Source organism: Primulina huaijiensis, chromosome 18 (assembly GCF_012295235.1).
Source record: "Primulina huaijiensis isolate GDHJ02 chromosome 18, ASM1229523v2, whole genome shotgun sequence".
Taxonomy (NCBI): Eukaryota; Viridiplantae; Streptophyta; class Magnoliopsida; order Lamiales; family Gesneriaceae; genus Primulina; species Primulina huaijiensis.
Genome location: NC_133323.1, coordinates 7,112,281 through 7,124,973, shown reverse-complemented (window position 1 = coordinate 7,124,973; position 12,693 = coordinate 7,112,281). Strand labels below are relative to the sequence as shown.

Here is a 12,693-nt window from a genome sequence, read left to right as displayed (position 1 = left end):
AACACTTGTTTTCTATTTGAATAATTCACTCCTCAAATACAAGTATTTAATAGGATGCTGAACATTATTTATAGACAACCTAGAGGATCTTCGAATAATTGAAGTCCACAAACTTTCAAATTTGAGCGTGTTTTGTAATAAAAGCTGCAGCGTCCGCAAAATTGCAGGGTCCACCACTCCTGGTGGCGTTTTTCAGCCACAATATTTTTGAAATTAATTTTTTAAAAATTTGATATAAAAAAACACATATATGTTCAAGCCTATTCTTGAACCATTTATACCTCTGTATACATGGTTTCAACATGGGTTATTTTAAGCCCAAGCTGGTGAATTATGTTCGGGGGCCATGGATTTTGTTATATTGGGCCATGGATTTTTGTTATATTGGGCCCGAACAAAAAGGGACCATTGGTATTGGCCCTTTAAGATGATTTTCTAGGGTTTCTTCGAAAACAGGAATATGTATATGTAAAAATAAAATCGTCTTCTCCATCTACTAGCACCTTTGCATCGTCGCCTCCTTGAAACCCTAGCTCAACCCAGCGGAAAGGCGAGAAACTCGAAGGAAATGGCGGCTCCGGCTAGGACCCTTTCGGCGAAGGAGGCCGACATACAGATGATGTTGGCCGCTGAAGTCCACCTAGGCACCAAAAATTGTGACTTTCAGATGGAGCGATACGTTTTCAAGCGCCGCAATGACGGTAAATATACTCGCACCAATTTGTTAGAGTGAATCTGATTGTTGAACTCTATTTTGATGAGAAATTGTGTTGCTTTGGTTGCCACATGTGATATACCTTTTAGTTTATGCATTGATTTTCTCTACCCAATGTTTGAAACTTAAATTTGCTGTTTTTAATTGTCTTTGTTAAAGTTTTTTTTTATTTTATTTTTTAACGCTTTTATAAGCAGAATCGATAGTGATGATTCTATCCTTGCCTATGATGTCTTAAATTTTGAATCTGACGGCAGGGAAACCGTAGATTTGGCTTAAATTTATGTTGATGTTGAATTTATGCATTCAAGACTGTAATCATGACAAATTTGGAATAAGTAAACGACAAAAAATGCGTAAATTTTGCTCATCCTGGGACTGGAATGACAGAATGAGCATGATCGAAATGAAAAAACGTTATGTTCTTTCTTTTTGTTCTAATCAGCTGAAATTAAGTGGTATTGATTATCGAAACAATCACAGGCCAATTTGCTTCATTTGCAGCATTTTACTTCTTATTTGATTGTAAAGTACGGTGCCGGGAAACAATCACTGACTGAATACTATTCAGTTACTAGTTTCTACTTTATGTTTCTGTGTACAAAGTTTTTCGATGTGCTACTGTTGCATGGTTTTTGGTTCTTATGGTTTTGAATTTGTTTTAAATTTTTTAAATTTTCAGGAATTTATATCATTAACATTGGGAAAACATGGGAGAAGCTTCAGTTGGCTGCAAGGGTTATTGTTGCTATTGAGAATCCTCAGGACATAATCGTTCAGTCTGCCAGACCATATGGTCAGAGAGCTGTTTTGAAGTTTGCACAATATACTGGAGCTCATGCAATTGCTGGTCGCCACACGCCTGGGACATTCACCAATCAACTTCAAACATCATTCAGCGAACCCAGACTTCTCATTCTAACAGACCCAAGAACTGATCACCAGGTCTCTAATTTTAAGCAAATAGATTGTACATTGCTTTCTTGGTTTTCATATCCTTAAATTGAGGGGGTTGTAAAATTCTGTACTATTTGACACTTTTTCTACTTTTGCAGCCTATTAAAGAAGCTGCTCTTTATAACATCCCAACCATTGCTTTCTGTGACACTGATTCCCCAATGCGCCATGTTGATATTGGTATCCCTGCCAATAACAAGGGGAAGCACAGCATAGGTTGTCTTTTCTGGCTCTTGGCCAGGATGGTTCTGCAGATGCGTGGTGTCGTTGCTCCTGGTCACAAGTGGGATGGTGTCATGGTAAGATGATTTTCTTCAATTTTTGTCATATAGCAATTCTCTTCACGGGCAAATACTGCACTTGCATAAGCATTATTTATGGACTACATGTCTTATTTTACAATTGATTTCATGAAACATTTGTGGTTTTCTGTAACAGATTTGAAGTGATCGTCAAAGTATGATTATATGATTTGTTTACTTGCACAGTGGCTGTAGTTTATTTTTGCGACATTTAATCGATGAAGCTTTTGGATTAGAGTTTTGAGTGACTTTATAGTGTCTGGTTGCTTCCTACACCCAGAAAATTGTGCATGAAATTAAAGGCGGCGGAGGATATTTGTTCGGTTTTTTATCGCAGGCCATCTCATTTTTAATTTATTTTTGCTGGCAGGTTGATCTATTTTTCTACAGGGAGCCTGAGGAGTCTAAGGAACAACAAGAAGAGGAAGTTCCCGCACTCCCTGATTATACTGATTATTCTGCTGCTGCACTGGGCCCAGATTGGTCCACTGGCCAGATACCAGATGCTCAATGGGCTCCTGACATGGGTGCTGCTGTACCACCTGTTGCTAGTGGATGGACTGGTGATGGGGGTTAGTGTTTTTTTCTTAATTTCAGAAGTGGTGATATCTCGCCAGTCTAGTTTCATAGTTCATACTTGATTTTGATTTGTTCCAATTGATGACTTGAAATGCAACTTTCCCTGGAGAGATTTAATTTGTGGCTCATATATGAGCTTTGGAGCAAAAACTGCTATTCCTCAACATTACATCAGAACAATGAAAAACAATAGCACTCACCATATTTTTTATACTGTTGATTTGACATGATCGCCCACAGATGGTTAATTAATCAGCTTTGGGTAATCAAGTTCTCTTTTGTGCTGATTAATCAGTCATCCGCTCCCCCACCAAAATTTAAACCTTGTTTGTTTTTTATTTATTAAAACTATATTTATTTGAAAAGCTATTTCTATTTGTATGTGTAGGTGCGGATGGATGGGACGTAGCTGCCCCCCCACCAATGCAACCTCCTGCTGTTGATGTTGTAGCCCCAAGTGGTTGGGAATAAAAGAAAGACGTCGGCTGAAATGATCTTGTTTTAATTGGTGCTTTCCTTTTTCCATTCAATAGTGTAGATGCTTTCCCGTGTTGAGCTTCATTGTGTTGTGATCTCATTACTTTTGGAATTTTGTAGCAGTAATTGTGAAGAGTTTGGATTACTACAAGTTTGATAGTTTTAATTTAGCCAAGAATGTCTCTTTGAATCCGACTGTAAAATAGATGTCTTGGGGAGGGCTTAACTCAGAAACGAATAATGTACGCTGCGTGCTAGAGAATGGAGTTTGAGTTGTGCCAAGAATTTGTTTTCACTTGACCACCATTTCTCCATTTCTCAAGAGCCCAGCACAGGCGGGCGTTTCAAGCACTTCATATTCGAAATTTTGTTAGTTTAAAGTTAATCAGTGGAAGAGAAGACGAGATTGGGGTGCACAACTGTGAACTGTACCAATTCTCATACATCTCGTGTGCGACATGTCTCATTTGGTGAATAAAATCTCGTAACATTCTTCCAGTAAGGCTTTACGCTAAGTGGTTACTAAAAACCCCACATTTTTCTTGATTTGGAGAAGCTCATTATTTCGTTGGTATTGTTATAAAGAAACCAAGGCATGCAAAGAGTGTAAGTACTAACTACTACTTGTGGTGATTCTATCTTCGCTCTCATGAAGTTTACTATTTTTCCCTCTTCTTTTTATTTAAAGATTATTTTAACGAAATAAAATTGGTACATTATGATCATTTTTGGATGGGTATCCAGCTTCCACTCCAGAGAAATACATATTCGAACGGTCCCAGCCAAACCATTAAAAGAAATAAATGTGAACCATTAGTTTGGCATGAAGAGTGTTCAAGAGTAGTTTGTACCCATTAAAACATTAAAGAAAGGTGGAAGTTCAGCTTACAGATAAAAGCATCACTGATCTTCTTGTGACGATGCAAAAAAAAAAAAAAATTAGAAGAATTATCAATGCTTATGTTAAATAAAAAAACGTAACGAAATGCCAGATAATATATTGAGTTCATGATTACAGAATATGAAAGATGCTAATTTGATGTTGGTTTGGTTAGATCCAAGGGTCCAAATCCCAGCGGCATATGCTTAAATAATTTTGGACCCTCGGATCTGCCTCAGGCCAGCATCAAATTTTACACAAATATCATCCTTCAATTTGTTAGTGAGCAAGAAGCTGGCACATGCCACAAGACATCCAACCTTTTTCTCTTACCGGCTAGCTTACTTGAGAATCCAGTTCTGATTAAAGCATTAAAGAGGGAAAAAGAAGCTTCAGTATATGAATATTTAATAATTTTTATATTTTATATGATAATTTAAACACAAATTTATCAAATCTGCATATTAAAAAACATGTATAGTAAGCGATGTGGATTAGTCATCTCCAAGTAAAATAATAATAATAATCTCCAATTCTCATGCGCTTTTCTATCCAAAATTACAACAAAAACATAATTTAATCTGGTAACATTGACAAGTTTATTACCAAAAACACGTTGGCCCCTTCAAATAAACTTCATGGAGAAAAAGAAGAGAAGAAAACTTGATCACAAGCGCGAGTGAACTATTGAAACCAAAGTTCCACTGTCACCCAGCAGTGAAGCCTTATCTTTCAAGTAAATATTTATACCCAAACCCCCAACACCTTATTATGATATATCTCTGCTTCACTTTATATAAACTCCTCTAGAATACACATGATTCAACTTGGTAGCTAAAGAATACACTCTTCTTATATGTACACATCATTTCTGTTCACTGAGTTGAACTTAACTTTTCACATGGGGTCGTTCCAAAAGTGCAATGGAACAGGAAGTTCGGCATTGCTGGAGACATGTTGCAGATATTTACTACAAGAGTTAAGAGACAAGTTTTTAATCACCTGTGTAATTTCCATTTATTTAAATGATGGTGATTATTGACGGATTATTTACCACATCATGCAGATGATATGGGATGAAGCCGGCGAAGATCACAATATTAGGGAAAAGATTTTACTTGAACTTGAACAGGAATGCCTTGAAGTTTATAGAAGGAAAGTAGACACTGCCAGCATGTCACGAGCTCGACTACATCAGCAACTGGCAGAATCTGAGGCTGAATTTACTCATCTTCTTCTGTCACTTGGTGAAAGATCGCTCCCTGTAAGAGTAAGTTTGGCTGTCATCTGACCATGTTCTGACATTACAAAGTTTGGCTGAAGACCTAGATGAAAATCTGAACATATGAGAAGACCCAGATGAAAATCTGAACATATGAGAAACTTTAAACTAGTATTGGTATATGCATGCAGCAGCCATGCTAATTTAATGAATTTTAGGTACAGAAACTGCTCTAGAATTATGTTGCAGCCCAACCCTCAGAATAGAGATTGTAAATGATATCACTAAATGTAAAACACTCGGGCAAACCTGTACAACAAAAAGCAAATTTTTTAGAAGAAAAAATTAGGATGGCATCATGTTGCTAAAAACAATACACATTGATCTTACCATAAGAATGCTTTTCAAGAGTAAAATACCTTGCATTAATTGAAGCACCTTTCTTGATCACAGCCAGAGAAAATGACCGGAATACTTACAGAACGGCTAAATGCTATAACCCCAGCATTACGGGAGATGCAGTTGAAAAAAGAAGAGCAAGTAAAGCAATTTCACGTGGTGCAAGGGCAAATCCATAAAATTTCTGCAGAAATAGCAGGTCGGACAGAGTACAATGATACATCTACTGTCCTGGTGAAAAGAATGATCGTTCTGTGAAGAAACTTGAAGAGTGTCAGGCTGAGTGTCAGAGGCTTCACTGTGAAAAGGTATTGTCACACATAATGTAAATAAATAGCCAGAAAACGAAAGAAATCTATCTTTTCCAAATTATCATTATATGTTTAATATTACATCCTTTTTTATGCATCAAAGAGTGACAGGCTTCAGAGTAGAAAACTATATATGCAACATCAGAGACTGGTCAGCCACTTTGGGAATGGATTCCTCCCAGATCATAACCAAAGCAAATCCAAGCTTGAATGAATTGTCGGGCTTATCAAAGAATATTAGCGACAGTATTCTTGAAAAACTTGACAGTATATTGAAGTCTCTTGGAGCAGAAAAACAATGCTACTTGATAAGCTAATTTTTTTTATCAAACTATAGAGGTTCCATTCACGTCCTCCAGTAAGAAACTTACAGAAAACAGCTGGAGACACGGAATAATAACAGGACTAGATGTAGAAAAGCATATATACCCTCACAAGAAAACTCAAAAACAACTTTAAACCGATGTGATTACTGCAGCTTCAACAGCTTGGTAAAGCATTAGCTAACTTGTGGAATCTCATGGATACGCCTTTCGAAGACCATCAACAGTTTCTTCATATCACCAGTCTGTCATCAATTTCATCGGATGAAATATTCACCCCTGGAAGTCTTGATCTGGACATAGTTCAACAGGTATGTTATAGTATTCAATTCTTGCATGATTTAGTCACACAATTCAATCTGATCCAAAATGTTCCAAGGCTGAGACCGAAGTTAAGACACTGGATCAACTAAAAGCAATCAAAATAAAACAGTTCTTCTTGAAATAAAAAAACAGAGATTGAGGAGATATGCAGTCGATCACACATGGAAGTTCCTTCAAGATCCGAAATGGAAAAGATAATCAACCACATAAATTCTGGTCAGACTGAGTAATATTTCGACTAATGTTGTAATTTAAATTTTGTGATTTAAGCATTTTGGCCGATAGCGCTGTACCAAAAAGGGAAATCGATCATGCCGATCTCCTCACAAGTATGGATGAACCGATATCTACAGCAAAAGAAGAAGCTTTTGGTCGCAAGGTGATCATGGAGAAGGTAGAAAAATGGATATTAGCTCGTGATGAGGAGAGATGATTGGAAGACTATAGCAGGGTAAATGCTTATCTTGCTTATCTGGCTGATCGTGGAGCCGGAGAGGGGCAGGGTGGGCATAATCGCTCCCCTCGCCCCCTCCATTTTTTTTATATGTTTTCTATATTCATATGTCTGCAAAAATATGATTTCGCCCCCTCTAAACATTCCAAGCTTTAAGGTTTTAGTTTCGCCCCACTATGTGAACAACTTGGCTTTACTGCATAGTCTGTTAGCATGAACTTTTATCAAAGATAACTTGTGTCATTGACTATTTCAGGATGAGAATCGGTATTCAGTCAGCAGGGGGCACACAAGAACCTCAAAAGAGCAGAACATGAAAGAGTGATGGTCTACAAGATACCAGGTTTTTCTCGTAAGTTATTTATTAGCTTTCACATAATTCTATCTTCAAGCAAGATTACCTCATTCATCCAAATTGGATACAAGTGCTCACACTCCAGTATTAAATACCATTAAATGAGTTCAAAGGAAAATAAGTTTCCTTCCGGGTTTTTGTTAATTGGGCAGCTTTGGTGGATTTGCTGATATCCAAGACAAAATACTGGGAAGAAGAAAGAAAGAAAGTTTTCCTGTATGATGAGTTATAATGGCATTGGAATAAGCAATTTAAATACAATCAATTTTGTTGTTTTACCAAAGCGTCCATCCATCCACAACATAGTACATTCAATATTTATTATATGATGAGAAATTGACAAGAAACGTTGACTTATTTGAGTGTTGTAACTATGCAAGGGCACAACTTATGAGTAGAAATAATTCTTAATGGCGACATGGATACTGGGGAGCAGATACCAAATAGTTCATAACAGATATCAAGAAGCAATTAGATTGAAGTGATCATCTAATAGAAACCAAAGAATTTTTGCGCTTCATGCCTAATTTCCAATAAAAATTATTTGATTAAAGAAATTTACTATAATCCACTCTCACAAAAGATTTTTGTCCCCTGATACTAGGTTCCTCTACTAGCAACGCTGGAAGAATATGATATGCTGAGTAAGGAAAGGGAAGGGGAAAAACAAAGACAAAGGGTGACAGCATATGCCTATTTTCAACATCTCTCACACACCCACACATATATATACCTCCAACTCTAAGGCTTACCTTATGATGGATGAGGTTGTTTCTCTTCCTACAGGAACTGAACAAAGCACAAAGTAAAGTAGTAATAGAACACGAGAGCCCTTTTGGAACAAGGCCAAGTACCAGTATTCGGCGCATTTCAGATGCAAGCTCGAATGGAGGTCTTAGCAATGATACCCCTGTGAACAGGAAGCTACCCGACGCGAGCCGATCGATCTTTCGGCAGTTTTGTTACGAGAAGACGGCTCACATAATTACACTTCTCCCCCTAAACTATCGCATTTTACAACTTTACCCTGGAAATGTTGTTAAAATGAGATATTAATTTTGTTAATTGTAAATATTTACAAATTGTTTATGACATTTTCTGTGCTGGATTTATTTTCTTTTATTATTTATTTGGTAACTTTATAAAAATCTCCGTGAATGTTTTGAATTGATTAAGATTTTTGATGAAAAATTAATTTGTTGATTTGCGTAATTTTAAAACTATTAGCTAAACTCACAAAATGTATCAATATTTTAGAATGTAGTAACTATTGGTTCCCGAATACATTAATTGTTTTTTATACTCACGGAAAATTTAGGGTCCAATTCCAACAAGTGTCACTAGTCCAGACGCATGTTTCAAAATTGTCCTGAGCCTGAAATTACGAATAAGACCGTTAGAAGAGGGCCAGGAGGGTGTCCTGGCGTAGCCTCTCCGACGCTCAAGTCAGAAACTGAGGATATAAGGTGATAGCAGCTAAGGGTGCTGCTGAAAATAATATAGTGAATAAATTATTATACACTCAAACCTGGTATTTATAAGAGAATACCTGGGCCCTTGATGGGCCTGTCTTCCATTTGGGCTAAGGATGGACCAGGGGTAGTGGGCCTATCCATGGGGTATCAGTTTTAGAACAAAATGTTATTTTGAATGTTAATATATTAATATCTATTTTCTCTTTTGATTTCTTGTGCAAGAACTACATCCTCAATGGACTTGACAATGAATTATACAATGTGTATTGTCAAGTCAAGACCGCCAAGGAACTTTGGGATATGCTTGATAAGAAATACAGGGCGGAGGATGCGAGCTTGAAGAAGTTCATTGTTGGAAGATTTTTGGACTTCAAGATGGTGGACTCAAAATCCGTGATGAGTCAAGTGCAAGAACTACAACTTCTCTTGCACGAGATTCATGCGGAAGGAATGAGTCTAAGCGAGTCCTTCCAAGTTGCTGCCATGATCGAGAAACTCCCTCCATTGTGGAAGGATTTCAAGAATTATTTGAAGCATAAAAGGAAGGAGATGGGATTGGAGGATCTCATTGTGAGATTGAGGATAGAAGAGGACAACAAGAGCACCGAGGCCAAGGCAAGTAAAATGGCAGCAAGGGTGAATATTGTTGAAGCAAGTTTCAAAGGGAAGAAGAGAAAGTTTGAGAAGCAACCACAACAAGGCCAACAACCACCAAACAAGAAGAAGTTCAAAGGCACATGTTATAACTGCGGAAAACCGAATCACATGGCTAAGGATTGTAGGAAGCCAAAGAAGGGAAATCATCAATCCAACATAGTTCAAGAAAGGTCGGTATCATTTGACTTTTCTCAACTTGATTTATCTGCAGTTTTTTGGAAGCAAATTTGGTGGAAAACCCAAATGAATGGTGGGTTGATACTGGAGCAACTCGAAACATATGCTCCAACAAGGGGATGTTCTCCACATACACTACATCGACCGAGAGAAAACTATACATGGGGAACTCCGCTACATCTGAAGTGGTGGGCACCGGAAATGTGGTACTGAAGATGACATCGGGTTTGGAAGTAACTCTTGTTGATGCACTTCATGTACTGGACATAAGAAATAACCTCGTGTCGGGGTCTCTGTTGGTCAAACATGGGTTTAGATTAGTATTTGAGTTTAACAAGATTGTATTGACCAAGAATGGTCATTTTATTGGACAAAGATATCTCGATGAGAACCTTTTCAAGTTGAATGTAATGGCTATACGCCAAAATGTTGTTGAAAGTAATAAAAACAAAAGTTCTATTCATCGGATATGCACATAATAGTAGTACTTATAGGTTTAAAGTGCACAATCTGAAAATGCAGAAATAAATACGGACATGACAATTGAGTCAAGAAATGCAGTATTTTTTGAAAATATATTTCCTTGTAAAGAAAGAAAAGAAAATGGTTCTAGCAAGCGAAAATTTGAGACGGAGCATGCAGTTCAAGTACCTACACATGAACCAACTCTAAATGAAAATGCTACACCATTGGAAAGTTCTTCAAAGGAGCAAGAGCCAAGAAAAAGCAAAAGGGCTAGAATCTCAAAGTCCTTTGGTCCAGACTTCCATACTTTTATGTTAGAGAATGAATCAAAGGACATACAAGATGCTATGGCTAGTCCTGAAGCTCCTTATTGGAAAGAAGCCATCAACTCTGAAATGGATTCCAATTTGCAAAACCATACTTGGGAACTAGTGGATCTTCCAACAGGTACCAAGCTATTGGGATGCAAATGGATATTGAAAAAGAAAATTAGAGTTGATGGAAGTATTGAAAAATACAAAGCCAGGCTTGTGGCCAAAGGCTATAGACAAAGAGAAGGTCATGATTTGTTTGACACGTATTCACCAGTTTCAAGAATAACATCCATTCGTGTACTCATTGCTATTGCAGCTTTGCATAACCTTGAGATACATCAAATGGATGTCAAAACGGCATTCTTCAATGGTGAACTTGAAGAAGAAATAAATATTGAGCAACCTGAAGGTTTCATTGCTAAAGGACAAGAAAGAAAGGTCTGTCGTTTAATTAAGTCACTATACGGACTTAAACAAGCGCCGAGCAGTGGCACGAAAAATTTGACAAGGTAGTTTTGTCAAATGGTTTAAGATTAATGAGTGTGACAGATGTGTTTACATTAAATGCACTCGAGAATCTTATATAATAGTATGTTTATATGTGGATGACATGCTAATAATGGGGAATAGCCAAGAGTTGATTAAGGGTACAAAGAAAATGTTGACAAAACATTTTGATATGAAAGATATGGGTATTGCTGATGTAATTCTAGGGATTAAAATCTTTAGAACTTCAGAAGCAATAATCTTATCTCAGTTTCATTATGTAGAAACGGTGTTAAAGAAGTTTAACGCTTATGACTCTACCCCAGTAAAAACGCCTTTAGACGTAAATGTCCATTTGGCGAAGAATCGTGGAGAACCAGTTTCACAACTTGAATACTCCAGAATTATTGGAAGCCTTATGTACATCACTAACTGTACTAGATCGGGCATCGCCTGTGCGGTTAACAAGTTAAGTCGGTTTACAAGTAATCCTAGTGATGCACACTGGAAGGCGTTGACAAGGGTGCTTAGATATTTAAAGCACACCTCAGAATATGAACTAAATTACACAAGGTATCCTGCAGTACTTGAAGGATATTGTGAGTAAATTGGATTTCTGACACCAAGGACTCCAAATCCACCAGCGGCTATGTATTTAGCATTGGTGGAGGAGCAGTCTTTTGGAGGTCATCGAAACAAACTTACATTGCTAGATCGACTATGGAATCGGAGTTCATAGCGCTAGATAAAGCTGCAGAAGAAGCTGAATGGCTTCGCAACTTTCTAGAGGACATTCCGTGTTGGACAAATCCATTGCCAGCAATCTTGATACATTGCGACAGTCACTCGGCAATTGCAAGGGCACAAAACAGTATGTACAATGGCAAGTCTCGACACATTCGTCGAAGACATAATACTGTGCGACAGTTGATCTCTAATGGAGTTATATCTGTTGATTATATTAAATCAAAGGATAACTTAGCGGATCCGCTTACAAAAGAATTAAATAGAGATCAAATGTACTGTCTATCAAGAGGAATGAGTTTAAAACCTACCAAATAAAGTTTTCATAGTGGCAACCCAACCTTGTTGATTGGAGATCCCAAGATCTTGGTTCAATGGGACAACTAAGTTATGAAAATTTGAGGAATCACTCCTCATTCCTAAGACGATGAGTGAAGTTGCCTACAAAGGTAATGAGGTTAAATATTGTACTTTTAATGATTCCGTAGTTTGCAAAAACGGGGTGAGTAGGATACCCTTTTATAAGGATATCACCTATGTACGTGTGAGGACGGGCCGCCTCGATGAAACACGTATGAAACCAAGATGTGTTCCATGGCCAAAACGGACACAACCGATAAAACAAAATGGAAATGGAAGAAAGGTTATCTTGTGGGTACATTTGTCTGGTCTTACATGAAGCGCCAAGAAGTTCAAGACATCACGTTCACTTTGTGGCCTAGTAAATCCGATTGTATTCCACTAGGGAAGGTTCAAAGCCAAAAACTACCTCTCCTGATACGATAATTTTTCGTATATACTCTCTCTTATGCATCACGAGCATTCATGCATTAATTTCATTCATGTGGGGGATTGTTAGAATTTTAATGCTTAATGAATGAAAATTAAGCAAATAAATCAATGTGTTTGATTGGAAAAATTCGAAACGAAGAACGAAGCTTAATGAACGAATATTAAGTTCGGTGGTTCTGAATTAAACTCGAAACGAGTTCATCAAATGTTGAAAGAACTTCAAACGAGTAGTCGGAACATGTAAGGGACTAAAACCGGGGAAAAAAAATTCGCGTGAACAGTAGC

At 37.4% G+C, this 12,693-nt stretch overlaps 2 protein-coding genes and 2 long non-coding RNA genes across 4 annotated transcripts; 3 read left to right on the top strand and 1 right to left on the bottom strand.

Annotated features, from left to right (window-relative positions):
* Nucleotides 1–448: 448 nt before the first annotated feature.
* Nucleotides 449–3,220, top strand: LOC140964399 (small ribosomal subunit protein uS2-like). Its single transcript, XM_073424136.1, has 5 exons — nucleotides 449–701; nucleotides 1,398–1,660; nucleotides 1,771–1,971; nucleotides 2,345–2,546; nucleotides 2,942–3,220. The coding sequence occupies exons 1-5, from the start codon at nucleotides 569–571 to the stop codon at nucleotides 3,022–3,024; spliced, it is 882 nt and encodes a 293-aa protein (XP_073280237.1). The 5' UTR covers nucleotides 449–568; the 3' UTR covers nucleotides 3,025–3,220.
* Nucleotides 3,221–4,298: 1,078 nt separating this feature from the next.
* LOC140964401 (uncharacterized) lies at nucleotides 4,299–8,232 on the bottom strand. Its single transcript, XR_012172882.1, has 3 exons — nucleotides 8,051–8,232; nucleotides 4,965–6,458; nucleotides 4,299–4,880 (listed from the first exon to the last, which is right to left on the bottom strand). It is a non-coding gene; the product is annotated as an uncharacterized lncRNA (long non-coding RNA).
* LOC140964400 (uncharacterized) lies at nucleotides 6,468–8,215 on the top strand. Its single transcript, XR_012172881.1, has 3 exons — nucleotides 6,468–7,295; nucleotides 7,451–7,977; nucleotides 8,085–8,215. It is a non-coding gene; the product is annotated as an uncharacterized lncRNA (long non-coding RNA).
* An 841-nt stretch (nucleotides 8,233–9,073) lies between the features above and the next one.
* Nucleotides 9,074–12,295, top strand: LOC140964671 (uncharacterized). Its single transcript, XM_073424542.1, has 7 exons — nucleotides 9,074–9,600; nucleotides 9,642–10,045; nucleotides 10,199–10,519; nucleotides 10,703–10,824; nucleotides 11,144–11,395; nucleotides 11,500–11,743; nucleotides 12,105–12,295. The coding sequence occupies exons 1-7, from the start codon at nucleotides 9,074–9,076 to the stop codon at nucleotides 12,293–12,295; spliced, it is 2,061 nt and encodes a 686-aa protein (XP_073280643.1).
* Nucleotides 12,296–12,693: the final 398 nt, after the last annotated feature.

Excerpts from the sequence above, each read along its gene's own strand:
- LOC140964399 (XM_073424136.1), top strand. The coding sequence starts at position 569 with ATGGCGGCTCCGGCTAGGACCCTTTCGGCGAAGGAGGCCGACATACAG. Across the intron at positions 1,661-1,770 it reads ACCCAAGAACTGATCACCAG|CCTATTAAAGAAGCTGCTCT; the intron begins GTCTCTAATTTT and ends CTACTTTTGCAG. Across the intron at positions 1,972-2,344 it reads ACAAGTGGGATGGTGTCATG|GTTGATCTATTTTTCTACAG; the intron begins GTAAGATGATTT and ends TTTTGCTGGCAG.
- LOC140964671 (XM_073424542.1), top strand. The coding sequence starts at position 9,074 with ATGCTTGATAAGAAATACAGGGCGGAGGATGCGAGCTTGAAGAAGTTC. Across the intron at positions 10,046-10,198 it reads ACGCCAAAATGTTGTTGAAA|AAAGAAAAGAAAATGGTTCT; the intron begins GTAATAAAAACA and ends TTCCTTGTAAAG. Across the intron at positions 10,520-10,702 it reads ACTAGTGGATCTTCCAACAG|CTTTGCATAACCTTGAGATA; the intron begins GTACCAAGCTAT and ends TTGCTATTGCAG.